Here is a 27,088-nt window from a genome sequence, read left to right as displayed (position 1 = left end):
ACCTACCCTTGTGCTGCCACTGCAGTTCATGGTGTACTTTTCAAGACAGTCCTTCCTGGTGTCCATGACAGGCTTTAGCCTGGCTTCCAGGACAGCCACTGGTGCTGGGACCAGGCAGGGACTGTCAGGAATGGTCTGGCTTAGGTGTGTGAGTGGCCAGACCTTCCCATCTGCCAGAGATGGAGATGCCAGCTGCTCTCATCCACAGGACACAGCCTGTCATCCAGCCTTTTTTGGAGTGTAGGTAGTTCCTGCTTCTGAAAAAGCATGAGCCCCACCATACAAAATCAAGAGACTGGCCTAAAAGACAGCAGAATTTTAATTTTTTTTAATAATACATTGTGTTCTTTCTAATTGGCTTTGGGTTTTGAGCACTGCTGGTAGAACACTCTATGCTTCTCTTCACATGCACAATGACCAGAAGAGGATTTTAAAAGAAAGAAAGCTGCAGGAGTAGATTCTCCTGCAATCTCCTGGCTACAGGACCTGGCATTTTATAAAAAGCTCCATCATATTTGTGCAAACCAGTCAGTACTCCCAGGAGAAAACACTCAGTAGTAGCCTGCTTTTCAGTAATTTGCAGCCCTTGGGAACTGTGTCCTCTGTGGTCTCCCTCATCACAGATTTCTTCACCAGCATAGTGAAGGTTCAGCAGCTTTTAGTAACTCACCTACCACTACCCTGTCCTTAGGTGTGCAGATGCCCAGATGCAGTTAAATAGGGCAAAGAGACCTTAGCACATGTTCCAGCCAGGGCAGCCAGAGAATGAATTAATTGCTGAACTTAGAATTTGGCTTTGTCCACATTCCTCTGCAGAGTTTGCCAAGACTCAAGAAGCTGGAGGAGATCAAAACTAGTTTTTGTTTCTCTCTCCACCATATGGTTCAGAGCACAGGTCAAGCTTCAGAGTGTCTTTGGAGTGGGAGCAGGCAGGCATGGGTTCAATGTCTGACCTGACTACAAACTTCAGCCCCTCTCCCTGAGCTCAGTTTTCATGGTATCACACCTCTCCATTGCTTTGAGAGATGGCTTTGAGGCATCACTTGCTGGCTGTTGTCTGCTTATCAAGTTTTGATTTGTGTTGTTTCCTGTCTTAGGACTCTGCTCCAGCAGTTACAGAAGCTGCAGGCTCTGGTAGCTGGGAAAGTCTCCAGACCTTACAAAATGGCATCCACACAGACTGGGACCTGTCTAATGGTATGAAATTCATTTCCATCTTCCTTATTGGTTATGCTTCCCCAGACAGTTTTGCTGGTTGCCTGTCTTTGCTCACTTCCCTGCTACCTGGCTCTGCTGGCAATTACTTTTGATTTCTTCTTTTGTGTTAGAGTGACCAGCAACAGGCCCTGTGTCATACATACATTGGTACAGTCAGTTGTTCATGCAACAGCATTAGAGTAATTCCTGCATTTTCACTGTCTTGTTCTTTCAGCAAAATGGCACTTTGTTTGCTTTTCATCAGCTATCAGCCATTCAGCAAAAATCTTCAATGAGTTTCCATCATAATAGGGAGAGTTTTATTTTGCTGAGTTGGGAATGCTTAATGTTTAACTCAGTGGGGCAAATGAACAGTTCAAGCATTCCCCCCAGTGGGCACTACCTTGCATTTATCAGCAAGAAATGGCATCTGTTTGTGCTGTAGGCAAGCACATCAGGCTTTGTTAAATCCAGCTGGAATTCTCTTAATTTGTCCTTTTGACTAACCAAAATGACTCAGGGTTGTCTGTTAATTTTAGTGGTCCCTGTTTGCCTCTCATTTCTCATAGTGGAGAAACATGGTTAAGCAATATTGGCTTTACTGTGGAGCTTTGGACTGTGCCAGTGTGTGGCCATAAATAGAGTGAATTGCTTATTTTTCATCTCATTTTTTTGCCAGGGGGAAAGTTTTTGATTCACAATAAAAATATAACCTCCAATCCTGTGATGTATTTGCAGGGTTGTCATAGTAGCTGCTTGAGACAAATTTATCAGATTTGGTTATTTGTATCTAGTTATCACTTCTGTAAACTGTCCATATAGTCAGGTGCTTGCCCCACTTTCTCAGCTCTCTTAGTGTCCTGAGGGGCTGTTTTTCACTCTTGGTTCTGTCAGTTTGTGTTGGTTCCAGAGCCCCTGCTCTATAATTTCCAGCACTTTCTCTTTTCAAAATCTGCTTAGACTTTTGTTACTCTTTGCTGCCCTCATGTCAGACCATATTTAATGATCTGCCTTTTCTCTTGGCTGCTCTGTGGCTTTGTTCTCAAGTCCTTTTCACATTTTTGGGGGTGACCCAGCTGAGCCCAGTAACTTATTGCTCCTTAATGCAGCAGTACAGCAGAGCACCCCTGGCTCCAGCAGTTCTTCATTGATATTACCTGGAATGAGCAAGTCCAGGAGAGGTGCCTTCCAGATATCCCCTGTGCTATAGGCTGATAAAATACCTAATTTAGCTTCCCAGCAATGTCTTATCTCTCTTTGCTGCTCCCTTCATTCCACGCATCCCAGCCCACACACAAAATCTCTCAGGGTTCCTAGTTTTGAAGCACTTCAAGAATTTGTAATTTGCTTTTCTATCTTTGGCTAGTTCCTCTCACAGGCCTCCAAGTTCCTGTTTTCTATTTTCAAACACAGTGCTTCTTATCAAGACACACAGTAGAAGCATCATGCCTTGCAGCATGGGTGTGGAGCAAAGGATCCTTCTTTTTTAGCCCTGTGGCATTCCTCAGCCAATTCTTGAAGGCCTCCAGTGATGAGCAGTACTCAGCCTCCTCAGGCAAAGAATTCCAGTGCTTTGTTATCTTTCCCAGATAAACCCTTCTTGCTAGCATGTCTCAATCTTCCTTGCAACAGCTTAAGCCTATCCCAGTGCCTGCCCACTATAAGCAAGATCTGGTTTACCCTCCCTTCGTGCAGTGCCTTTTACATATTTGAAAACTATTGTTTTCAAGCAATTCCTTTCAGTCTGTTCTGTGGAATCCCCACCATTGCATGATTTCAGTCTTCCTTTGTAGACTGAGTTACTGAATCACCAGTTATTCCCAGAGCTCTCTTCCAGACTGTCTCTGACTGCCCCATATCCTTTTGGAAGTAGGAGGCCCAAAGCTGTACACAGTGTTTCACCTGAAGGTGGGCACAAATGCAGTGAGCCAGCCAGCAAACCTATTCCAGCTGCCTGGGCTGAGATTTGCCCTTTGCAAAGTCACACCCACTTGTGCTCACTTCATATTTCATTTTTACTCCTAGATCCTCTCCCATAGAACAGCTGCCTGGCCATACAGTTGCTGAAATGTTTCCTTTGTGAATCAGGCCTTCCACCTCACAAGTCTCAGCCAAGTATCAGCAATTATCTGTATGGATCTGTCTGCTGTTCTCTTGGACCCCTTCTCCCCATTGTCAAGATAATTCTGAATTTGAATCTTCACCAAAAGCCAGTCTGCTTTTAGTCTCTCCCATCTGCAGATTTGATACAGTCCATCATCTAACTCAAGCCTAAAAATGTTGAATCGTGCCAGAGCCATAATGGGTCTTTCTGCTACACCATCTGCTACTTCCTCCCAGTTTGATAGTGAACCATTTGATAGCTACACTCTCAGGACAGTTTTTTTAATTTATTTTGCCTCCACCTTTCCAGTTGAATCTGCAGTAGTTTCCTCTAAGTTTCTCTTGCTTTTTGAGAGGTCAAAATGGTGAGATGCTCAAAAGCTGTGAGATAACTGGTACTCAGAGTCAATCTGAGTTACTGCTTTTAAGTGTTACAGAGCTTGAACTGGAGCCAAATAGGAGCATCAATCAGAATTCACCTGAAACAAGAGAAAAAAACCAATTCTGGGTTGCAAAGCCACATTTGAAAGCCCTGCTAAAGCAAGGTGTTGAGTATACTACTCTTTCCCAGCCCATAAGGCATGGTTTGGTTTAGAAGTTCAGGCTTCACAGGGCTGGCTCCCCTTCTGGGAAGTTGTGTAGCTGTGATAATTCCAAGCAACATCTATTCAGAATTTATTTTTTCTTCTGTTTTTGTTGAATAAGGGTTCTAATTGCCTTGTGTACCTGATTTGGTGTGCCTAGACAGCATCTATGCTGACCATGTTTGATTTTCTGACTTTAAAACCAGCCACAGAGAGTCTGGACAATTAAAATCCCTCTTTACAATAATGCCTGCACTATTTACAATCCCTATGCTATTATGTGAGCTTCCACATCTCCTGGAATCCACTGGTGGTCAAAATCACCTCCATGTGCCAGCTTCTTTATGTTACTTAGGAAAGGCTATTCTGGAAAGCAACAAAGCAATTGCTGGCTGTAGGGACAGGTCAAACTTAGCTGCTTTATACATAGAAAGTAGAAATGTCCAACACATGCACTGCCTCTGTGACATGCTCAGTCTGAGCAACAAGCTGGTGAAGGTTGTTATATACCAGCCATGGTACATGGATATTTAGGTGATAAGGATCTGGCTCTGTATCATTTCCTCTGTGCCCCCTCTTGCTCTCTACTGGTAGTGCCCTAAACTCTATAGAGTCTCTGAGGATCAGCACTGGCATCTCACCCTGAAGCCTTGCTGTGCTGGCAGAATTTACAGACAGGTGCAGCCCTACCAGAGAGGGATTTGCAGGGAATTTTCTTCTGCCTCTCTCCTGTATCACTGCCCCGTGGCTCTGACTGGTCTGCCTGACAGCAGAAGGTAATGGACACATCCTGCGTACATGCATGTCAAGCACAAATGTAACTCCTTCCTTGGACTCTCCATCCTTGCTATCAGGTATTAGGTGGCAGCAGTTCTGTAACTTCTGTCCTTGCATGGACAGTACCTTCACTTTTTTATCTCTGGTGGTACCTCACAGATTACTCCCAGTGAACTTGTTTTCTTACAGTCCACTACAGCTCCTACCGAGGGTCAGGTTCCGTTTGGCCATCCTTGAGTCCATCCTTTCTGTTGAATCACCCTCTTTCTCAACCTGTTCCTCAGCTCTGCCTTCCACCTCCTCTCATCAACTGACCAGACAAATTCTCACCATTGAACCAGAAGTACTTCAAATAAAGCAACACAAGGAAGCTTCTGTCTTCCCTTCTTAGATTTATAGTGAGACCTTTCCTTCCCTGAGGGACCACAGTGACCCAGTTGTCAGCCTGACCACGTGTCCTGACCCAGCTTTGTGTTCCTGTGCTGCAGAGAAGTGTTTCCATAGCTAGAGGCACTAACTCTGTGCTGATCTCTACTCTAGGTCCTGGCACTCTGCTTTGTGCTGATCCTGGGATCCCTGATGCCCTGCCTCCCTGAGTTCTCTTCAGCATCGCAGACAGTGAAAGCAACACCAGCACCAGACATTTACACAACTAGTAAGAGTGAGTCTGACATAATTCCTCCAGTACACCCTGTCAAACTATTTCCAGCTCTTCTCTCAACACTCCCAGTTCAGGGGTAGCATCCCCACCTTGGTGCCTACCCCATATGCTGGAGCTGTGGAGAGGGGAGATTCCTGGGCTGTCAGTGGTACAAACTCTGATAACAGCACCTTGTCTGGGCCTGTTGTCCTTCTCTGCTAACCACTGTCCCAAAACATGACAAGTGAGGGGAAAGTTCCAGGGCAGACTGATTGCCTTCTGAAGAGGCTGTGCCCCAGGGGAGCAATTTGCCTCCTGAAGCTGGGGGGAGGCAGGGATCTGATGAGCAGGCCTCCAGCATATGGACAAGGCCATAGCTGGGTGAGCATGTGCTGAAACCACCACCATGACCCACACCAATGCAAGAGACCTTGTCCTCTTTGCTAACCAACACTCTCCTCTTCTTCAGTTCAGTCACGGAGCCTTCTTTTCTATGATGAGGGTGCCAGCTCCTTAGAAGAGAGCTATAGTTCCTTCCTAACCATGGACCATCCTGAGGGGTGGGAGGCTGAAAAAGGTCCATCTGTCAAGGGAAGGCCTCATCTAGCCAGGACACACGAAACGACAAAATATCTGAGCAAATCCCAGATGGAGGGTTCTGACCAGAACCAAACTGACCCAACTCTCACCCACCTCAAAGAGCAATTTCATGAGAGGTAAGTAGGTGGGGGGCACCCTCTGAGCCCCCAAACACTGCATGATTTCTGGGAGTGAGCAGCAGGCATGTCCCCTCTGCTGCAAGCTAAGGACAGCTGAGCTGCCTGGGACAAGCTGAAAAAAGGAAGAGCAGTGGCTGGAGGAGACAAATGTTTGTGGGGAGCATAAAACCAAGTTCATTTTCTAAAGCAAAAGTTGGGACTGCATAAGGCAGTGTCTCACTGGCACTGAGCTGAGGAGGACTTGGTGATTCATGTGGTCCCAAGCTTGCTGATTATTCAGTGCCTTGGGGAAGGGCTCCATCCTGTCAGATGGGCACATAGAGAGGTGAATTTGTATAGAAGCCTTGCAATGAACCTTTAACCTTTATTGATGTCTTGACTTCTCTTTTCCTCAGGGAGACAAGCTCCAGTGAGACAGCTGAATACTTGTAGCAGCTGCTGAACCTCAAGCCCTCATCTGTCTAACTGCAGGATTCCCTCCTCACCGAGCAACTGAGGGGACTTGGCAGGAGAGAACACTGCATTCAGACTCTTTTAACCAGCTTTGGGTTCAGTTCCTCCCTTTCCCTGTGTCCCCCTTGCCCCATTAGTACAGATCTCTCTTGAGAATCACAGGACTGCCAGAACCAGCAATAAATGTCAGGTGAAGCCCTGAGATGCCCTCTTCTCCTGGCCTTACCTTCTGTTTAAATGAGCACTACCCTATGGGTGTGGGCTCACCTTGGAGTGAAGGGAGATCAGGGGAAGCTCTCAATTCATCTCACTCCTCAAAGCCTCCAGACCAAGGGGGCTGTCCCCAGGCAGGTACCCCTGGGCTACATCAGATGCACCTGAAGAAGAGAGAGAGTGTGCTGGATTTACTGTCCTGCCTGGGGGTCTTAGGAAAGGATGATGCTCGTGTGGGAGAGATGGTTCTGGAGAGTTTGAGCTCCTCCCTTCCTTGCCCTCCATCTGTTAGTCTACTCCTGTTTCCATTGAGAGAAAACCTAGTTCTTCCTTGCTCTGGTTTTCTCTTGATGGCCATGCCTACATAACTTCCATGCCAACTATCTGCAAAGATCTGCACAAAAACGGAGTGTGGGAGACAGGTCCCAGACAGATAAACCACAGAAAGATTAGCCAGCAGCTTCTGGAAAACCAGAGCTTCTGGAAAAACAGACAATAGTTTTGCCCCACAACCCCTTTCTTCCCATTCTCAGCATCCTTGCTTTGAAGGGGTCTTTTTTCCCTTTCTATTCCAAGCTCGGGCCCTACAGTGCAGTGCTAACCAGGTCAGTGGCATCTTCACCTTCCATCCTGCAGGCCTTCTCCTTTAAGAATAGGTGAGACCCATATCCTGACACCCATACCAGCTTTCCACCCCCAATTCTGCTTCATGCCAAATGGGGTCTTTCTAAGAACCACCAAGGAGAGCTCTGCAGCCCATTGGATGCCTGTCAAATAACCACCATTCCCCTCACATTCTCCACAGCAGTGTCATGAAAGCCACTGAGGACATATTGGCATCTCTGGTGAGAGACACATCTGCCAGGAAAGAGATGGAATGTTGGAATTGGCCAGGGTCCTTCTAAGTGTGGGTACCAAAGGTAGCAAACTCTTGCCATACCACCCTTCAGGCCAGACTTGCCAAATATGGTGCTGAAATTACCTCATCTCAAGCCTATGCCATTCTCTTTAGCAACCAGACACCCATTTCTGACCCTTCTACCTCCCCAGTAAAAACCCTGCTGAAAGGCTCAGGTGTCTCCTTGCTCTGTTCCCTCAGCTGCCATTTTATGGGATGACAATGTGGGACATGAGTGTTGGAGATCTGAAATGTGGCAGTTTGGCCCATGCATCTCCATGGAAGTGCCTGTGCACCCTACCAGGTCTCACAACAGGCTCCTTTTCAGCTTATTTCTCTTCAAGCACTCTGGACTCTGCACTGCCCCAACCCCTCCTTTCCTGCCAGGCTGGGAGTGGAGAGGGCTCCCCAGAGAAGAAGAATGGGGTGGCTCTTGCTCAAGGACTGGGAAAAGTAAGGGAAGGGCCTTCACATCCCTCTTTTCTCCCTTTCAAAAACTGAAGCCCCTGAAGCTATTTAGGACAAATTTGGACACAGCAACCAACAAAGTGGCCAGTGGGATGAGGAAAAGGAAGGCTTTCAACATAGCTCTGCTCTTCTTGAGGTTCACACAGGACCTGCTGGTCACCAGATACCACTGCATTCCCTGTCCTCCACCCAAGCACAGAGAACCACTGCTGGGTCCAAGCACATCCTCCTCCAACCCCAACACTTCCACTGAACATGGCCCCATGCCTCCCACTCCCACCGTTGTACAGAGACCAAGAGCAGAACACGTTTGTACATAATGAACCTTATTTTGTATTATTGCCAATCCCTTAAGATATTGTATTTTGGAGACTCTCAGATCCTATTTTCAGTATTGTATTTTATTAAGAATTAGTGCGGGCTTGGCATCTATGGACTTCTTTCTTGTTAGCAGCTCACTTTCCCCTTATACTCCAGCAGCTGCCTCTTCCCTCCTGTTTGTTTTTTGTTTGGGTTTTGGTTTTTTGGTTTTTTTGGTTGTCATTGGGTTTGTTGGGTTTTTTTTTTGTTTGTTTTGTTTTGCTTTTTCCAATCCACCTTTTCCCCTCCTCCTATCACTTGCTCTGCAATTGCTTAGTGAAGCAACAAAAAAAAATAAAATAAAAAGATGCAGCATCAGTCCTGGCTTGATGGGTCCTTTCATTGAGGTGTGGTTGTCCCACTAGCCCACATGTACAGTTCCTCACCTCTTGCTGCCTGACTGTCCTGTTCCCTGGCCATGTGCAGATTTGTTCCAGTGCTGGGACCTCTTTTCAGGGGCAAGGAGCAAACTTGAATGTTTTATTTTCAGCAGCACTGTGATTTCTTCTGCAGTTTTGAACTGTTCTGCCTCAGTTTCCTCTCACTCTCTGAAATACTGCTAGTGTAATCCTCTTGGAAGGAGTAAGATCATGGAAGAAAGTTTATGGGGTGCAATGAACTTCTCTGATGAAGAGTCTACACAGGGCTCTGCGCAACAAAGACATTTCTAGTGACACTATGGCTCTGATCCCACCCTGTCTAGCAAAAAACCACTTAACTCCTTCAGGTATCTGTAAAAACAGGGCAGCTGCTGAGATCGGTTGTGATGTGGGACCAGGCTCTCTGTCAACTTGCACCCTATTTATATCTGCAAAAACTGTGAGGTTTAGCCCTGACTTGTGAAACAAGACAACAGTGGGTCTAGAAAACGAATATTTGGTTTTTTTGAAAACTCCTAGTGGGTTCATCAGAATTTGGCCATTGAAACAACTCCTTCTTGCAATCAGACCCTACACAGAGGGAAGGCAGCTCACGTCCCTTTCAGAGATGCTAAAAGGAGGCTCCATCTCCTGACTCTGGGCTGGTACAGCCACTGATAGAGCCTTTGCCAAGAGGAGGATATGAGACTCAGGGCTTGCGAAGATCCCTTTCTGTGGATTGCAATTTCCTTGTGGAGAGGAGTAAAGCACTGGGCTGTTTGCAACCCTGTTGTGACAAGTTTGGCCATTGAACAGTGGCCAAGAGAGATGAGCGCTCGTCATGGCTGGGACAGAACAGACACTGTCCAACACTTCCCTGTGGCACCATGTATAAAAACAACCTTCTTCCACTGTAAGACCAGGCTTCTCACCTACCAGATTTCATCCAGGTAAAGTGCTCCTGTCTTGCTTGTCCATGTACAGCACTGAACTCTTCAGTAATTCCTGTCCAGGAATATTCTAACCTGTGGCCTTCATACATGCTCCAAAATGTTAAGGGAAACAGCTGTAAGAAGAGAGCTCTTAAAAGAGCCCCCCACTACCCTGCTATGCTGTCCCCAATCAGAGGCTGTCTGCACTTTCCAGGTCCTCAGGGACCTCTGGTAACATCCTCCAAGGGAAAGGTGGTGACCCCATTAGTGACAGACATGTGAAACACTCTGCGGACACAAGTGGGCAGAGAGAAATGCAAAGAAGGCTGAGCAATACTTCACCTCCCCTTGTATAGGCATACCCCATGATGCCTCCTCTCCTCCAGACACACAAAATCTGCATACACTGCCTGTGTGACAACCATACAGTTTGCCACATGGGTAGAAGGTGAATTCTGTGTTAAAATCCTCTACTGGCTGCTCCTCCCCCCAACAACGCTTTGTGTAGCACAGGATTGGCCCCCAGGGGAAGGCAGAAGGCACCCACTGTCCTGTCCCTCTTGGTCTCCCAGCTCTGCCAACTCAGGGACTCTGCTGTGCCTGCCCCTTGGGAGGTTTTCTGCAATAAGGGCCTCTCTTTCCCTCTCCTGAAGAACAGATACAGCCATCAGTGAGAAACGACCCCCATGTGGCTCGCCCCCTTTTCAGGCACCCAGACCCCCTGTTCTCCAGGCTACAGTTCACACCCACCCCATCCTGGCCATCCCCTTCCTTAGCATGGTGGCCACAGACTCCTTCAACTGTGAGGGACAAGGCAGAGATGTTTGCTAAAATCTCTTGGGGGTGCCTGTAGAGAAACAAGATAAACCAGGTGCCTCAAGTTGCCAAAGAGTGGGTGTGAGTCCACCTGTGCCTGGTTAGGGCAGGCCCCCTATTACCAGGGGGCCAATAAAGGTGGGACTCACACCCCCTGAGGAAGCTCACTCTGGTGTGAGGTGATGGAGAGGTCAGCAGCTCGTCGAGCCTCAGGAGCAAGAAAGGCTCTTCCTGTTACAGGTGCCAGTGCATTCTGCATGCTCCATAGCTCCTCTGGGCAGCCCAGCTCTGCCGTGCCCTGGCAGCCAGGCCAGCATGGGTGAAAGTGTCTCTCAGAGTACCTGGTGAACGAGGACATCCCCGGGACAGAATGTGCAGGCAGAGTGTCACCAATGGGTGGTGAGAAGCAGCGAGATCACAGAATCAGCCAGGTTGGAAGGGATCTCTGAGATCATCAAGTCCAACCCTTGATCCACTCCCCTTGTGGTTCCCAGCCCATGGCACTGAGTACCACATCCAGTCTCTTTTTAAATATCTCCAGGGATGGAGAATCCACTACTTCCCTGGGCAGCCCATTCCAACATCTGAGATGCCACAGGTCCCCCTGCACTAGCTGGGTACCCCCTGCTTCTCCCTTCCCACAGCCTGCTCCCAACATCTGCCCATAGAGGCCATTGAGGAGTGGGGCCATGCATTGCTGTGGGGAGCAGTGTCAAGCTCCTGGGCAGGTCTCAGTTCCAGCAAGTGAGTCTGAAGCTGCTTCTGCTCTGCCCACTGGGGAGGGCTCACCTGGTGCCATACCAGTGGGAACAAAACCCCTGTGGGGGCTGGAGGGGCTGAGTCACAGAGAAAGGTGGGTGCAGGGCTGCCTGCAAGTCACGACTGTGCAGAGGAGTGGGCTCAGGGGCTGCCATGCCCCTGGGAGGCACAAATCCCCCAGCAGGCACAGAATGGGGGAAGATGTCATCATGAAATCTAGGGTCAGACAAAGGTTCAGTAACTTGAACTGGCAAGATGGATGAGCTGCTTCTGACAACTCCCAGGGTGATAAACAGTCAGAGAAAGCTGAGGACATGTTCCAACTCCTGTCATACCAGCTCTTCATGGGAAGACAATGGGATTAAGTGGGTGACTGCAACATGTTCTTGATGTGATCCATCACTGTAAGACCCTCCCATGGGCAACAGGTGCAGGGCATAGCTCTAACAGACCCAAACCTCAAATTTCCCATTCCCCAGCTGGTAAAAGCCTCAGCGTGTGAATCTAAGGCAGTACAAATCCAAACCAAGCAACCAGGCACATATGACAGCTTTGTGGGGAGCTCTCAACCCAGCTGGTGTCTGCAGCACTGGGACAGGCAAGGCTGAGGAAGGGCAGAGCTGGGACTGGGACCACAAAGTGCAGTCCCAACCCAGGACAGACAGAACATGGAACTCTCTTGATGGATGTGGACAGAGGACAGAAAGGCCTTTCTACCTCTGGATTCCAGGACTGAAGACAATATGCATTCAATTAGTGAAAAACGGGAATAATGTGGTCTTCCAAGTGGCAAGAAACTGCATGAGCCTGCTGGGAGGAGGGAAGCCACACTACAGCCACACTTCTTGGGTACCACAGCTCAAAGACCCCACCCCTGGATGGGGTCAGCCCATCAGCCCCCCTGGGGTCAGCCAGAGCAGCAGGGACTGTCCTCTGCTGGGGCTGTTGTCACGCAGTTTTGCAGGCTGGCTGACTTGACCTGGCTTCTGGTGTGGTTAAGATGGGTGGCTGAGACCCCGAGCAGCCCTTGCAGGAAGGCAGATGCCAGCTGGGTTGTGAGCAGCGAGGGACAGCTCTGTTGTCACCCTGCTTTGTCTCCCCGGACTTTGAAGGGTTAAATGCCAGTTTCCGAGTGTCTCTAAGGTGACACCGGGCTGCCTCCCTAGCTGCAGCTCTCGGCAGCCCTCCTCCCGCCAACACTCACGCTCTCATTCTGCTTTGTCTTTTGAGGGCTGCTGCAGGATCGTGTCACAGGCACCTTCCTCGCTGCCTGCCTCTGCCATTTGGCTGCTGCCGCCGGGGACTCCAAGGGACGTTCCTGGCCCTGGGGAGATCTTGCAGAAGGTACTCCAGGCTCTCCTTTGCCTGCTGGGAGCATTGCCATCCCTGGATGCATTCTCTCCTAAAGCCCCTTCTCCATCGGGTGCTGTGTTTCCTGCTCCCTCACCACCGCCCTTGGAGTCCTGAATAGTCCAAGGAGAAGTCCAAAGAGGTGTCCAGGTTTCCATCAGCTGTTCCTCTGCCTTTGCTCTGGCAGGGCAGTGGAGACAGAGAGGCTGAGCTGCAGCACCTCAACAGCCCAAAGCGCTATCAGGAGACCTCTGCAAAAAGTTGGACACTGCTTTTTCCTCTGTGGTTGTGCTCCTCCAGGTAGCTAAGCTTTTCCAAGTTTGTCCTGTGGCCCCAGGGAGGTGAAGAGAAGCATCACTGTGGGAGCCTTCCAGGCTGGACCAAGCTGCTAGAGAAGCTTGTGGGGACAAAGCAGGAATCTCTGCCTTGAGAAGCATCTCAACCCGGCATGGCTGAAGGTCCTGGGAGCCAGAAAGACTTCATCTTGGCCAGGGGGGATGGTGAGGTGTCCAGGGGGGCTGCAGCAAATCTCCTGGGAGAAGAGGATGCAGAGAGTGTCGGGCAAGCACAATGCTTGGGCCTCCAGAGACAGGATCCAGCTTGGGAGATGAGAGGAGCAGAGATGGTGTCGAAGGTGGAAGAGCAGTTCCTGCACTTGGCCATCAGAAAGCAGGTCTCCTACAGGTAGGAGCTCCTGGGTTCCTGAGCAGTGGGGCTGGGCTGGGGTGAAGGAGTGCCCTGTGCCAGCGAATCTCCCTCCTGTGAGTTAGGGCTGACTCTTTCCAGGGGCCACTGGTACCTTCCCACCAGAAACCCTCTGAGCACAAGGACAAAGGTACCAATTAGTCCCTTTCCCTCCCCATCCATGCAACAGCCCCCTCCCCAGTGACAGTCCTTTTGTTACCCCCAAAGGCTCCCTTATTCCTCCTTCTACCCTACTCCCCTTACCTGTCTCAGGTCTTTGATGCTTCCTCGGCGCCCCTTCAGGCAGCCCATGCATGACAGCCTCCCACAAGCTCTGGCATGGGTTCTGGGTTGGATGTTTCCCTCTTCTTCTGCAGCAGAGGCTTAGCTCTGGATGTTCAGTGCATTGGATACAAGCAACTTCTGATAACTTGCACTCTCCTCTTCCTCCTCTGCCCCAAGGCAAATGTCCCCTAACTTCCAGCTCCATAAACCTTGATCTGGGGAGGCTGAACATGCAAAGATGAAGGCATAGAGGATGAGTCTTATGAAACATGCACTTTGTGGGCACCTTGTAGCAGGAGTCTCTGTCCTGGCTCTTGGTTTGACTCCTCTCCTGGTACTGGTCCTCTCAGGACTTAACCACCCCTGCTATAGCCAAGCAAAACCAGTGAAGGCACAGAGTGGTTTTCATAGCTGCCTTGGCATTTTTATGGGAGCCATTGATTAGTGATGCTCAGCTGAGTTCCTATTCCCAACTTCAGCCATACAGTCCAAAATCCTCCTTGGGTCAGCACCTCCAGGTGTTCAGCTCTATTCTTTCTCTCACAGAGAATAAGATCTAGTGTCTCATCCTCCCCTTTCTTTCACCATTTAAGCCCTTCTACCATTTAGTACCCCCAAACTTTGCAGAATGGTTCTCAGGCACAGGTGAGGAGAAATCCTTTCACCCTGCACCTGCTCAGAGTAAAAGTGAGCACTTGCAGGAATGACCCTGGGCTACTGTGAGGGTCTGGGACCGAGCAGAGGAGCTTCCTCCTTACCCTACTCCTGAGCTGGCTTGGCCCAGGGACATCTCTGTGGACCCTGGGCTACAGTGAGGATCTGGGACCGAGCAGAGGAGCTTCCTCCATACCCTACTCCTGAGCTGGCTTGGCCCAGGGACATCTCTGTGTTCTCCTGGTCTCAGTTTCACCATGTTACAGTTTCCTAGGTAAGCACCAGGTAGTTTACAAGCATCTGGAAAACCAGCACAGTTCTTGGTGCCATGCCCATTGCCCTCGTGGGCAGAGGCCAAATGGGCTCTCCTGCCACTGGCCTGGGACTGAGGCACTCCGAGGTGCAGAGCTCTGGTGGGGTCTGATTTTGAGCAGGAGTTATCTGTCAGCTGTGCTTCCATATGGACAGCAGCCGTTCTACCCTCTTGCAAGGGCTGTGGTGCACACTGTGAGCAAATTGCTTTCTAATACTGCAATAATGGGAACTAATGGGAAATCATACTCGTGCCTGCAGTGCAGGAGGGCCCGGGAGCTGACTCATCCTGAGCACTTTTTATTCCTGCAGTGGGTGGTGAACAGGAGCCGGGGTGGCAGAGTCCTTCCCAAGGCAGCCCAGCACCCTAGAGCCTCGCCATGAGATGGGGCAATATGCAGCCCTCCAGGCCCTCATTTGGTACCTGGGGCTGCTCACCACGATGCTGTGCAGAGGTGGGAGGGTGTCTGCACTCATGCTACTGAGGATGAGGGATTGCTGTGCCAACAGAAGGGAACAGAGCAGGATTTTCTCCTCTTAGCTGCACACCTCCAGATGTGCATGGCACATTTTGCAAAGGAATTAGCCAGCTGCAATTATCCAGTCACCCCAAGGGAGGAAGGGACCATATTGCAATCTCATTTGATCAGCCTGAATTTGCTCCAGAAATTGTCCAAGGTTACAGAGGTTTGTTTACATCCTGCTCATCCTACCCTGACCACCCCAGGCAGGCTGCTCCACTGACATGCTCTGGCCTGTGCTGCCCTTCTGCAGGGTGCCTCTGTCCTCAGACCTCTCAAGAGGCCTCTTTGCAAGAGGCTTTGTTCCACCCAGTGTGGGCTTTGCAGAAGAAAGGAGTCTGGCAGGGTTGGAGAGGATGCTGTGGCTACCTGCAGGCTAGTGGTGAGGGAGACAGTGTTTGGGATGAGCTACTTCCTCCACTCTCTGTTTTGGGCAGCTGAGTGGGTGAAAATCTGCTTGTATTGTTCTGCTACACCCTTGCAGGGCTGGGTTTGCCTGCTCCTTGGTGCAGGTCTGGCGGTGATGGAGCTGTTGGGTGAACCTTTCATCTGGTGCCCCTCCTGGAACATGAGATGCTCTAGGGAGGGCTGACAGAAATCCCCTTGCCCACTACCTGGCTCCAGAGGCTCTGAAGGCTCTTACTGAACCCTGCTAGAGAGTTTGGAGGACCTCCTCCTTGGGCTGTGGGCATCAGAGGTGTTCTCATTGTCAAGAGAAGGTTGGAGGCCTTCATCCTCCTGCTGCCAACCTGCCTCTTCCTTCCGGGACCCATTAATCATCACAAGGGGCAGGTGGCAGGGGCTGCTGTATAAAGGTTTTGAAATAAGCAGAAATCATATTAAGCCCATGGAAATAAAGTTCCTTCCATAAATAGCTGCAGCAGTGCATGGAGGCACCTTAGGCAAGTGCATGAGACCTCAGCTCTCAGATTATATTTAGGGCTTTGAGTAACAGTTTTGTGCCAAGCTTATTACTGATGATAGCTTGTGCACCAGATTTGCACATTCTGGGACAATTTTCTTAGTATGGAGATGCTTCTGCAACAACAGTTTGTTGCTCTCTGTCACTGCAGCAAACCCCAACCAAGAACCAAGGCTTCGTGTCATGCTCCACTCAAGCCAAAGGGAGTCTGAAGTCAGTGCCTTCTGGCTTAAGGTTTTGCTGTGGGGCACGAGCTCCCTGAGTGGGAGTTTTTTGAGGGTTTTTTTGAGTTTTTTTTCCCTGAGTGCTTTGAGTTGAGTTGGAGGCTTGGGGCAGCTTTGCTCTAAGAAAAATCCCTGTGACCTAGAGCCAGGAAGGCCTGTGGCAGGTTCTGACTGGCCACAGCAGTGCTCCAGCCTCTCCAGAGGGGCTAGGGACCCACACAGTCCTGGGCTTCCCCTCCTCTTTGACACTTTTGCTTTTGGGGTGATGCTTGCAGCAGTGGCCTTTGTCACAGCTACCGCTCCCTGCAACCCAGCCTACGGGGGTGTTTACCCAGAAAGGAAACCACAAGCACACAAAACCTTGTTGCACCAAACCTGGTTCCCTGCAGGTTACATCTATGGGGTGAGAGATGTGCTGGGTGCCAGAGCAGTCGCTTCTGTTCTCAGCCACTTCTGGAGACAGTGCCCAGGCTGTGGAGCCCACACACTGCAGTGCTCCTCATGTCTTGTGGCATGGGGGAGAGGGGTCCCTGTGGCCCTCTGTGCCCTCAACCCCACACCTGGCATTATTCCATGTGGAGAAAAGCAGGGAATCCCTTTGCTGATCCTGTCCCTGCGGGTGAGGTACAGGGCACTTCAGCTGCTTGGCATACTCCCTGTCTGGCAGATAGGATGAAGATAATGCATCTCAGAGGCTGTTCTGTGCTGGGGAGATAAATATAACCCATAGAGCTGGGCAGAAGTGCTGTTTTGTCATGTAAATAGCAAGGGAGCTTGGTCACAGGTACAGCTGGGGCAGAGGGGAGAGCCAGCAGGGCCCGCTGGGGAGAGGGAAGCTGTAGCTCTGCAGGGCTAAGGGGTGCTGGCTGTGGCTGTCTGCCATCTTCTCTTTCTTCTGCCTTCAGATCTGGCTGAGCTCTGGGATTTTGTCTTGGGGCAGAGCGTGTGCAGACTCTCTGTCCCAGCTGGGCTCGGGAGCAAGAAAAGGAGAGCTTCCAGCTGCAGGAAGAGGGAGGCAGAGAGGGGCCACTTTCCTCTGAGTCCTGCCTGTTAGCCTTTTTAATCACATTATCCTGGCTGTGCAGAGCAGCATAATCCAATTCCTACTCATTTCCAGCAAGCCAAGTCCGCTCTGTTCTGACAGAGGCATCTGTCTCTGCATCCCTTTGTGCAGCTGGGCAAGGGAGATGGGTGGCATTCCCTGGCATGGCTGGAGGGAAGCTCACAGCACTAGGAAGTTCTAATGAGTAGGTGGCTCCCCACAGACCTTGGCTGGGGGGTGACAAGGGTGTCTCACCATCCCGTTCTGACCCTCTCCAGAGACAAGCTCTGCTTGCTGGGTATAGAGCTTGTGAGAGGCACCATGGCAGTGCCACCAGTGGTGGGTGGCCCCACCATCAGGTGCAGCAGTGGGGCACGGGGCTGAGTTTGGAGTCAGCACTAGGCAGTGAGCAGTGCTGGTGTGTGTTCACTCCATGGCTCTCATCCTGGATGCTCCTAGATGCAAGGCAGTGGTGCACTAGGGATTGGGTTGTGTATAACAAGAGATGGAAACACAAGAGGCAGTTTTGGAGAAACGAGGGAGTTGTAGGTACAACCTGACTGCACAGGGACATGGCAGAACAGTGCAACACAACCCCAAGCCCCATCTTAAACCAGACACAGTTCAAGCTGCTCTGATACTGCACTGCTGACAGAGGGGATGCTCCTGTCTTCCCTTCTGCTTATGTTTTTCCACTTCAGGTGGGCCAGGCCTGCTCCATGAGGCCACAGAAGACTTCCCTGCTTGTCCCCACAGCTGAAGCCTTGCACACAGTGGGGTGGGGTGGTGGGAGTGTGGAGTGGGAGTCCCCAAGAAAAGGACAACAGGGAGGTTGAGTTATGGGCAATGCAAAACTGCACAGCTCACAGGGTCAGGTATCCTGGCAGGCAGGCAGCTTAACCCTTTCCTTACCAGGGGACTGCACACACTAGCACAGAGAGAAGGGACACTGCTCCCCTGTGCTGTCAGCAGAGAAGCCAGTGACAGGTGGGTCACTCCCTTTTGGTGTCCTGACCAAGAACAGCCAGAACTGGGCTTTCTATGGGGTCCCCCATAGTTTTGCACAAAGCTCAAGGGAGGGACAGGACTGTAGAAGGACACGTGGACACAGTAGAGACAGGAGGGTGAAGGTCCCCAGGGCAGGCCTCAACACTGCTCCCTGGTAGAGAGCACCTGGGGAAGGGGAGCAGCACAAAACCAAAGGGAAATGTCTGCAGGGAGAACCTACAGGTGAAGAGATGACAAACCCTTTTGGTACAAAACTTTACCCTTCCCAATATCTGCACTGGAGTTAAGCATCCAGGACCAGCCTTTGTCTCCTCCCTCTGCATGGTAATTACTGCAGCGGGTTCTGCTTGGTTTCAGACCTCGCCTGGCAAGATCAAGGTCTGACAATGTTTTTTTCCCTTTCAATGATGGAAGGGAGTGAATATGAAGCAAGATCATGTGCCCCTTTAGAAATGCTACCCACACAGGCTGAAGGGTCTAGCTCTGCTCGCTTTATTTTCTGTGGTGGCACAGAAGCCACCCACAGACCCCCTGCTGATCTGAATCAAGGTCTGCTGGAGCCAAAGCAGACCCAGCAGTGTCTGTCTGTGAAGAGCCAGGTTTTTTGGAGATGAGGACAAGCTGAGCCTGTAGGTTCATGCTACGCCCTACAGACCCACACCAGGGTGGATGACAAATGTCAGGCTGCCTCTCTGTTCTTTGTATGCTAGCCCAGAGCCTACCAGATGCTCTTGCTTCCCACAGTCCCCCAATCTGCTTTACTCAGGTGGGTTTTTCACAAACCCTTGCACAAGGTGAGAGGACTCATGGCTGGAGGGTGTTTGGACAGGAGGAACATATATATGGGGGTTGATGAGTGCTGCACAATATGTGGGATGACAAGGCACATGGCATAGGGTAGGCTGCAGGGGACCAACTACTCTCCATGCCCCATTTGCGTGGTGGTGCCGGGATATATTTGGAAGAGGATCCAGTCTCAAGCCCGGGAGCTTTCGTTGGCCCAGCAAGGGAAGTGAGATTCCTTGCTACGCAGCCTGTCACGCCAGGGTGTGCTCCTGCTTGCTGAGGGCGTGTGTAAGGCTTTTCCAGACGGGGTCCAGCATAGGTGGCCAAGCGCTGCAGGCTGCCGGGGGTACGAGCACGGCGCAGCCGGCTGCAGTGACAGCCGCTCTGACACTTCCAGGAAGTGCAGAGAGAGGAACCAGGTGAAGGGTGCAAACAAAGCCAGAGCCCCGGCCGGGTGGCCGGGTGGCGGAGCACTGCCAGGGACCTGCCTGCGGGATGACACCGGAAAGCGTCTGCTGCGGGAGGAAGAACGGGCGTGAACCCCAGGCCGGCTGAGGGCATCAGCTCGTGCTGCGGCAGATGTGGCGGCACCGCTCCTGGGACGTTCCCCAGAGCCCTCCGGGGTACGTAGATATGAGGTACCTGCTGGGGCAGGCTCTGCTGCCTTTCTCTTGCTCTGGGGAGCTGAGGTGCTATGGCTGGTGCTGACAGCCCACGCTTCAGGGGGTGGGGGAAAGGCTTCCCAAGCTTTCCTGGTGTGTTGCCAACAATCCCCCCTTCCTCTTCTTCTAGTGCTAGTGCTGGCACAGCCTTCTCAGCAGGGATGTTGCAGGGCAGTGCAGGAAGTCTGCACACGAAGCCTGCCAGCCCGTGAGGTCAGCAGGGCTGGACTGTCAGGTTTTTCTTGCAGCTAGTGGGAGTTGGGAGATGTGTCCCCATCCCCACCAGCCCTCCTGGGAATGGCTGGCACTTAAGATGGTCAGCGGGGCCTGCTCTGAGGGGGTTACAGGTCAGCAGCAGGAGCCACAATGGGCTGGCAGCTGGGATGTTGCTGGGCAGGCCCTGCAGCCCTGGCTTTCAGCCTGATCTGGCACCTCTTGGGGCAGCAGGGAAAGCGGCCATCACAGCCAGCTCGTTCTCCACGCAAAAGAGGGCAGCCCACGGCTCCTGCCAGGACGGAGACCGTGTCCTGGCTGATGATACCCTTAGCACTGCCAGCCATGAGGACCAGCCCAGCCCCTGCCCTCCGAAACTGCCAGCCACCCGGCCGGGGTGCCCCTGGTAGCTGGGTACGCGAGGTGGGGCTGGTGGCTCAGAGGGCAGGGAAAAACGCGACCAGGGAACCTCAGCGCCTGCCTCGAAGCAGAGTCCCAGTCCCCAGAGAGGGCGGCGGCGGCGTTGGGGCTGTTGGCTCCGACCCCCCGTCCGGCGGTGAACAATGGAAGGCGGAGGAGCCTATTGAGCCAACTGTGCTGCTGAACCTCTTAGCGAGCGCGGGGCGACAGCGGGGCTGACACTCGACTTCCTGAGCCGGCAACGCCGGGCACCGCGCCACAGGTCCCGGCCCGAAGCCGTCGCCGCCTCCTCCCCCCGCAACCCTCGCTCCCCGCGCGGCAGCAGGGGGCGCCGGCGGCTCCGTGCGGGCTCGGTACCTCCGGTGCATGGCCGCACTTCCTGCCCGCTGCCGGCCCGGCGGGGCGGGGGCGGCCGAAGCCGCACCGCCTCCCGCCCGCCCCAAGGGTCCACCCCTGGCCAGAGGCGACGGTAGCGGCGGCGCCGAGCCCCAAGCCTGGGCATGGAGGCGGCCGGGACGGCCGGCGGCTCGCCCTCCGCCTCTTCTTCCTCCTCATCTGCCGTTACCACCGCGGCTTCCTCCGGAATTTCGGGCGGCGCCGAGCCCGAGAGGGGGTCACTGCCTCCCTTGGGCCGCCGGCACAGCAACAAGCGCTTCACCGGCCTCAAGCTCTTCGGGCGCAGGTGAGCACCGGGCGAGCGGCAGCGGCCGGGCGGGTGTCACCGGGAGGGCGGGAGGGCTCCGGTCAGAGCCTTCCCCGTTGCCCCGGCACCGGACGGGGGAAGGAGGGAAGGAGGGGAGGAGGCCAGTCGCCCGGGCGAGGACTGACCAGAGGCAGCTAGAACATCCCGAGCGGAGACTGCGGAGCCGCTGCTCGCCTCTGCCGGGGGAACCTCCGGGCATCTGTCAGCAGCCTTCGCATCCCGAGCCTGCCGCCCTAGGCCCGCCCTGACTTTAAAGTCGGCAACCGGCTGAGCACAGCCACTGAGGGATGCAGGACGTGATGAGGGCATGGAGAGGGATGAGTTTGCATTTTTTCTTATTTTGACGCGACCTCTGGGAAGTCGGGAAGCATCGTTCTCTCTCTGTGCCCACTCTTCCCCCCCCGGGGACTTCTGAGCCGAGTCTCTGGAGGATTCGTTTCCACCTGCTCAGAACCGCCCCTCTCCTTTCCCTCACACCCGTCCCATAGATCGGGTGTGAGACCGGCAGCCCTGTAGTGCTGGGAGACGGGCTGTGTTTCCCGTGGGGATCCCAGCTTCCAGCTGCCGGTATTCCAGCTTCATTCACTCAGGCCCCTCGCACCTCCCCTCGCACCAGTCGTGCTGTTGGCCCCGTGGGGTTTGAGGGATTGTCAGCCCCTGTAAGCCAAAGGGTACCCCAGCCCTCTGGAAGTGTGTAAAAATACTGAATAACTCAGGTCTGAAGGGACCTCTGGAGGTTCACCTGTTCCACCCTTCTGCCCTGAAGCAGTGCTGAATTTGATCAGGCTGCTGATGGTGAGTTTTGAGTGTCACCAGGGTGGAGACAGCACAACCTCCCTGGACTCCTGTTCCTGTGCTTCAGCTCCTGGGAATTTTTTCCCACCCTCAATAACTATCCAGAGTTTTTCTTGTTGCATCCTGTCCCCATTGTCTCTCAGGTTGTTGCTGCGCACCTCTGGGCAGTGCCAGGCTCAGCCTTCTCTGTATCTTTCTGCCAGGGTGCTGAAGATGGTAGTAATATTCCCACTTAACATTCTCTTCTGCAGGCCAACCCACCCCCAGTATCTCATCCTCTCCTTGTATGTGACAGCTCCTGCCCCCAGCCATCTTGTGGCCCTCTGCTGAACTTGTTACAGCTCTCGTCAGCATTTTTGGTGTGTGGGAGGTGAGGAACAGGACCAAAGCAGGATGCTGTGCTCCAATATGGTGTCACAGGTGCTGGTTGGAGGGGAAGAGCAACCATTTAAACCTCCACTGCCAAGATCAAGCTGAGTGTGTGGGCCTTGCAAAGTCACCCCAGCGTGGAGTAGTGCTCAGTTTCAAAGCTGGTGGCAGTGGCTGCCAGGAGCTCCTGGCAGTCTCTGACCTGTCCCCAATGCATGTGCATCTCTCTGGCTCTGATGAGTTTTGGCTGCTGTTCCTGCCCACACCGAGAAGTTCTTTATTTGTGAACAACCTTCTGCAGCATGGACATGAGGGGGAGAGGCAGAGTGGGATGGGCAGGAGGTGCTGAGCTGGAGGGGTCCAGAATGCCTACCGGGACAGCTAAGAATTGCCTGTGAGGTTGTTTGATGGTTTGCTCACTCTTCTTCCACTGATTGTGGGCCTGTGGATTCCTCCAGCTCAGAGTGGTGAATGCAACACCCAGAGCTGCAGAGGAGTGAGGAGAAATTCCTACAGGCCTCCAAGAGGCAAGGGGGTCCCACACACACCTGTAGGAGGTGGTCTTGGTGGGAAGCTGTGCAGGATAATTGGCTGCACAGGGCCAAATTCATGCCCACCTGAGCATTGGAGCTGAGGGCAATGTGAAGTTCTACCTCCTCTGGAGGAGTTGGGGGGGAAGGCTTTACTGCACTCTTTTGGTGAGAAGTACAGCCAGCTCCCCCCCTCCAAATGCTTTCCAACAGCCAATTTGGTAACGAAATTTGCACTCCCTTTTACTCTGGGCTTTAGCCAGGATATATATGTCTGGGAAGCGTGTCCAGAGGAAACTTAGGCAATCAATAGGAGCTTGCAGGTTACCAGCAGTGAGTCTTTGGGGGTGCCAGCTTCAAGGGGAGAGGTCTCCTGAGTTGGGCATGTGCTGCTGGGCTCTGCCTGCAGCAATACCAGGAGGCACAGCCACAGACAGATAAGGGACAGGTCCACAAAATGGCAGATCTTGCCTTGTCCCCAGGGCAGGTGAGCCCTGAAGGGATTTGAAGCAAAGGAGGGGCAAGCCCCTGAGCTCTGGCCTCTGGCAGTACCTTTAGTTCCCTGTGGCTTATTTCTGTACCTTGTAATTGCCTTACAGGAGGGTGGAGTAATTGGCTCCCAAGCTGATGGAGACAAGTGTGCAATATGTGCATCCAGGCCATGGATGGGTAATTCTTTTAATTGGGCTGATAAAGAGATTAGGGCTGATCAGGTAATAGGTGGTTAGGATTAAATTTCCTTCCTAGATGCCCCATTTCTTGTGCTGTGAGTGAACAGTACAGTTTACCCTTTTCAGGGGGGTACATGGGGAGGGAGTGCAAGTGCTGTGGACAAAGTCCCGTTTTTGCTCTTCCCCGTGTTGAAGAGGTGGGATGCCAAGGTGTATCTTCCTCTGGTCTCTAGGGCCTTTAACACATTCCCTTTCAAAGGAGATGCATGTGATGGCTTGGTCTTCTGTGGCAGCACAGCTGGAAACATAGCTGCCACATCTGGTGGGGCAGAGAGTGTGGGACCAAGTTTTTGCCTGAGGCTGGGTCCTTTTGCAGGCCCAGCACTGGAGCCTGGAGCTACTTGAGCCCTGGGGTGTCTATCATCACCCCAGGGAAGGTATGTGGGTGGCATGGTGTGGGTGTAAATGGTGGAGAAACTGAGCAGAGTCTTTATGGTATGGTATGTCACTTGTCACTGTCTTTCTTGCAGCTTGATGCTCACACCCATGTGAAAGCTGGGAAAGGTGTGCCAGTGGGATGGTTTCCCAGCCTTCCTCATCCCTACTGTGTGGAGGGAACCACTGTGTCCCCCTCGACCTTGTTGGCCTTTGCCTGGTGAGCAGGTCCAGCCGGAGCACAAGGCTTTGGGTGTGATTTTGCCTAGCACATGTGTGGTAAATGGGCTGTGCAGAGGAGTGAGCCCCAGGCACCCTAGCAGGTGGTGATGAGAAGCCTGAAGTTTGCAATCTACACCCTGGCAGGCTGAGATTAGTGCTTACCTCGGGACAGGCTTTTTTCACACTACACCTTGGTGCCAGCCAGCTGTTGAGCAATCCTCCTCCATGCAAGCAGCTTTTGCATGCCTCTAGTTCTGAAACCTTCCACCCTCTGCTCCCCATACAGTTCACAGGTGATGGGTGGCATTAGCTGGGTCCCAAGGCAGTGGCACTCCTGGGACTTTGTAGCTGTCCCCTGCATTAACACCTGGGTTTGTTTGCAGGGCAGGTTGGATGTGCCAGGAGAGCTGCTGCCACTGCCGTGGTTTTTTTGTGCTCTCTGCTTTGGGACTTCTGATCTTCCTGGGAGCAGGGGAGAATTGCTGGGCATGATGAGAAGCTCACAAATCCTCACACTGAGGCTGACAGGATGAGACAGTGTGGGGGCCAGGGTCCTCCCTGGCATGGTCCCTGCCTGCCACCTGCCTTGTCCCTACAGTCCCAGCTGCCCAGCTCTGCTGCCCCTCTGAGATCAGAGCAGGGGCTGCCACAGTGGCCTGTGCCCATGCTGGAGAAGGTAGCAGGACCTCTAATCTGCTTAGGAGTTCGAGCATCTCTTCCAGGAAACCCTGTAATCTCCTCAAGGGGCTGAGAGAAGGGAGGACAAGGGACCTCTCATCTCCTTTGAACAAAAATGACAGGGAGAGGAGCAGTGGAAGGGGAGGGGGACACTGGGAGCAGGCACAGCTCTTTGCAAGAAGGTGGTTTTGAGAGGGAGAGGCAGGGCTGTGGATGTTGGATAAAGGGAGAGGGTTTGGGGGCTGTTAGATCTTATGGGTCCTCTCAAGGACTAGGAGCAGATGCTCCTAAGGTGAGGCCAGCCCTCTGGGATGGGGCAATGTTCTTGAGGAAGGCAACCTGAGCTCCAGCAGTCAGTGGGGGAAGCAGTGTAGTGTTACCTCCTCTCATCCTGGTGTCATGCCTGGGGAGCAGATGGTCTCCCCAGAGACTTGACAAAGCCTCTAAATATAACTTTTAGCTCCCCTCTCTCTTAGTGGAGCTCTGGTTTCTTTTTCCCAGGTGACTCCATGAGCTGGCTTTCAGTCATGTATTTTCTTGCTTGCTGGCTCCTGTAAACAGGTGCTGACTGAGATGCTGAGCTCAGGAGCAGAAAGAACTTTAGGGCTACAGGCTGAGGCTTAAGTGCCTTGGCTTATAAACCATCCTTTTCAGAAGAGGTGGGGAGTGGCAGGAGGTGAATTGCTTCTGCCAGAGACTTTAAGAGTCACGGACTCTGGTGCAGGACCTATTTGGGGACATGGACAAGGTGTGGAAATATGGCAAACCTGTCCTACTGGTTCTTGAGCTGGCACCAGGCTCTGAGGGAATAAAGAGCCTCTGTCTTTGCAATCCCAAGTGTGGGAGCTTTCCCTGGGCCAGCTCTCCAGTATTACAAAAGTAATACTCTGTGTTTCAGTTGCAGCTTGCAGTCTCTCTTTGGGAACTGGGAGGTTTTCTTCTCCCTATTGGGACCTCATGGTGAAGCTCTGCTGAGGCAAGCAATGAGACTGTGATGGACAGACCAGTACCAAGGGAATGGAACTCTCAGGGCTGTTCTGGAAGCATATGTTAGACCCAGCACTGTACTCCTCCTGCCTGTGGTTTAGGGGTTGATGCCTGAGGATATTAACTGGGTAATGAACAGTGAGCTCTGTCCCCAGGGGAAACTCTTCCTCATTGCACTAGGGGGACCTCTTCCCTGTCTCTGCTGTTGCAGACAGTAGGAGTTAATGGCTTCAGCCCTGCCTGCCAGGCAGGTTGTGCTGTCTGGGTTAGGCTGCCAGCTCCAGTTTCTACCTGCAGCCCTTTCTCCAGCACCTGGGAACAGCCTGCATGAGCTTTGCCCATCTCATGGTGTCAGCCTTTCCTAGTGGTTCAGGGCCTGGGGAAATAAGCTAAGCATTCACCATCCTAGAGGAACCCTGCCCATTTGGCAGAGACCAGTAGGAGCTGGGAACCTGTCTCTGGGGCATGCTACCCAAGATGTGGGTGCAGGTTGGTAGATACATGGCACTGAGGTGGGAAGTCCCTCCCTGGGGCAAACAAGAGATAATCCCACCTGTGGAGGACTGGGTGGCAACCAACTGCCTCAGGTTCAGTGGGAGATGTCTTCAGTGCACCTTGGGGGCTGCTGCTGCTGCTCCCCTGGCATTACTGATGGATGCTGGCTTATGGTGGGCTCTAGCTTCACAGCAGCTGGTCTTAGCCTCATATGGGGGCTCCCAGCCAGAGAGGCATGAAAATATTCCCCCAGGATCAGCAGGGAAAAGCTCAGTGTTTGCCCCTTCCCTGGCTCCTCTCACCCCATCTCCCTTCCACTTCTTGCCAGCCTCTACTGTATAGGGGTGGGAGCAGTGTCAGCTCCAAAGCACAAAAGATGCAGTGGATTTGTAGAAAGTCATGTGGCAATGCTAGCTGTCCCAGGAGGTCAGAGAAGCTAATGTAAGGCTGGTTGCTGAGGGTTTCCCCCTTGTTTTGGTGCAGCTCAGCTCCCATCAGGAGTGTGGGTGCTGGAACATCCTGTCTTTTGCTTCCTGGTAGCAGGGGTACTCTTCCTGCCTGCTCCCCTCTGGCTGGGGGGGTCCCATCTCCTCTCCAAAGCAGGACTCAACAGTGGGATGAGGATGGAGAATCAGAGAGCAGAAGTACTTAAAACAGCTCAGAACCTCTTCCCTAGCTCCTGGCCTCCAGGCAGGACCCAGCCTGGAGAGGGAACGGGGGCTGTGCAGCCAGCCACGTACCAGCCCCTTCCTATGGAAGTTCCTTGTCAATCAGATTATCTGTATCTGGTCCTGCCTCTCTGCCCTGGCCAGGAGCTGCTCAGATCCAGTGCTAAGCCTCTT

The 27,088-nt window shown here is 52.5% G+C and overlaps 2 protein-coding genes across 10 annotated transcripts in view; both read left to right on the top strand.

Moving 5' to 3' along the window:
• Positions 1 to 8,060, top strand: part of CREB3L1 (cAMP responsive element binding protein 3 like 1) — a 45,871-nt gene extending 37,811 nt beyond the window's left edge. For 2 of the 3 annotated variants that reach the window (XM_030452668.1, XM_030452669.1), the window contains exons 9-12: positions 1,098 to 1,197; positions 5,202 to 5,322; positions 5,771 to 6,017; positions 6,416 to 8,060. In XM_030452668.1, coding sequence (XP_030308528.1) covers positions 1,098 to 1,197; positions 5,202 to 5,322; positions 5,771 to 6,017; positions 6,416 to 6,452 — 505 coding nt within the window. In that variant the 3' untranslated portion in view covers positions 6,453 to 8,060. The remainder of the gene's footprint in view (positions 1 to 1,097; positions 1,198 to 5,201; positions 5,323 to 5,770; positions 6,018 to 6,415) is intronic. The other variant, XM_030452670.1, reaches the window with a different exon arrangement.
• An 11,452-nt stretch (positions 8,061 to 19,512) lies between these two features.
• DGKZ (diacylglycerol kinase zeta) overlaps positions 19,513 to 27,088 on the top strand; it is a 45,981-nt gene continuing 38,405 nt past the window's right edge. For 4 of the 7 annotated variants that reach the window (XM_030451926.1, XM_030451925.1, XM_030451924.1 and 1 more), the window contains exon 1: positions 20,805 to 21,043. In XM_030451926.1, coding sequence (XP_030307786.1) covers positions 20,862 to 21,043 — 182 coding nt within the window. In that variant the 5' untranslated portion in view covers positions 20,805 to 20,861. Of the gene's footprint in view, positions 19,705 to 20,804; positions 21,044 to 27,088 lie in introns of those variants that run through there. The other 3 variants (XM_030451930.1, XM_030451927.1, XM_030451929.1) reach the window with 2 other exon arrangements.

Source organism: Calypte anna, chromosome 5A, assembly GCF_003957555.1.
Source record: "Calypte anna isolate BGI_N300 chromosome 5A, bCalAnn1_v1.p, whole genome shotgun sequence".
Classification (NCBI taxonomy): domain Eukaryota; kingdom Metazoa; phylum Chordata; class Aves; order Apodiformes; family Trochilidae; genus Calypte; species Calypte anna.
This window is presented reverse-complemented; position numbering and strand designations above follow the sequence as displayed.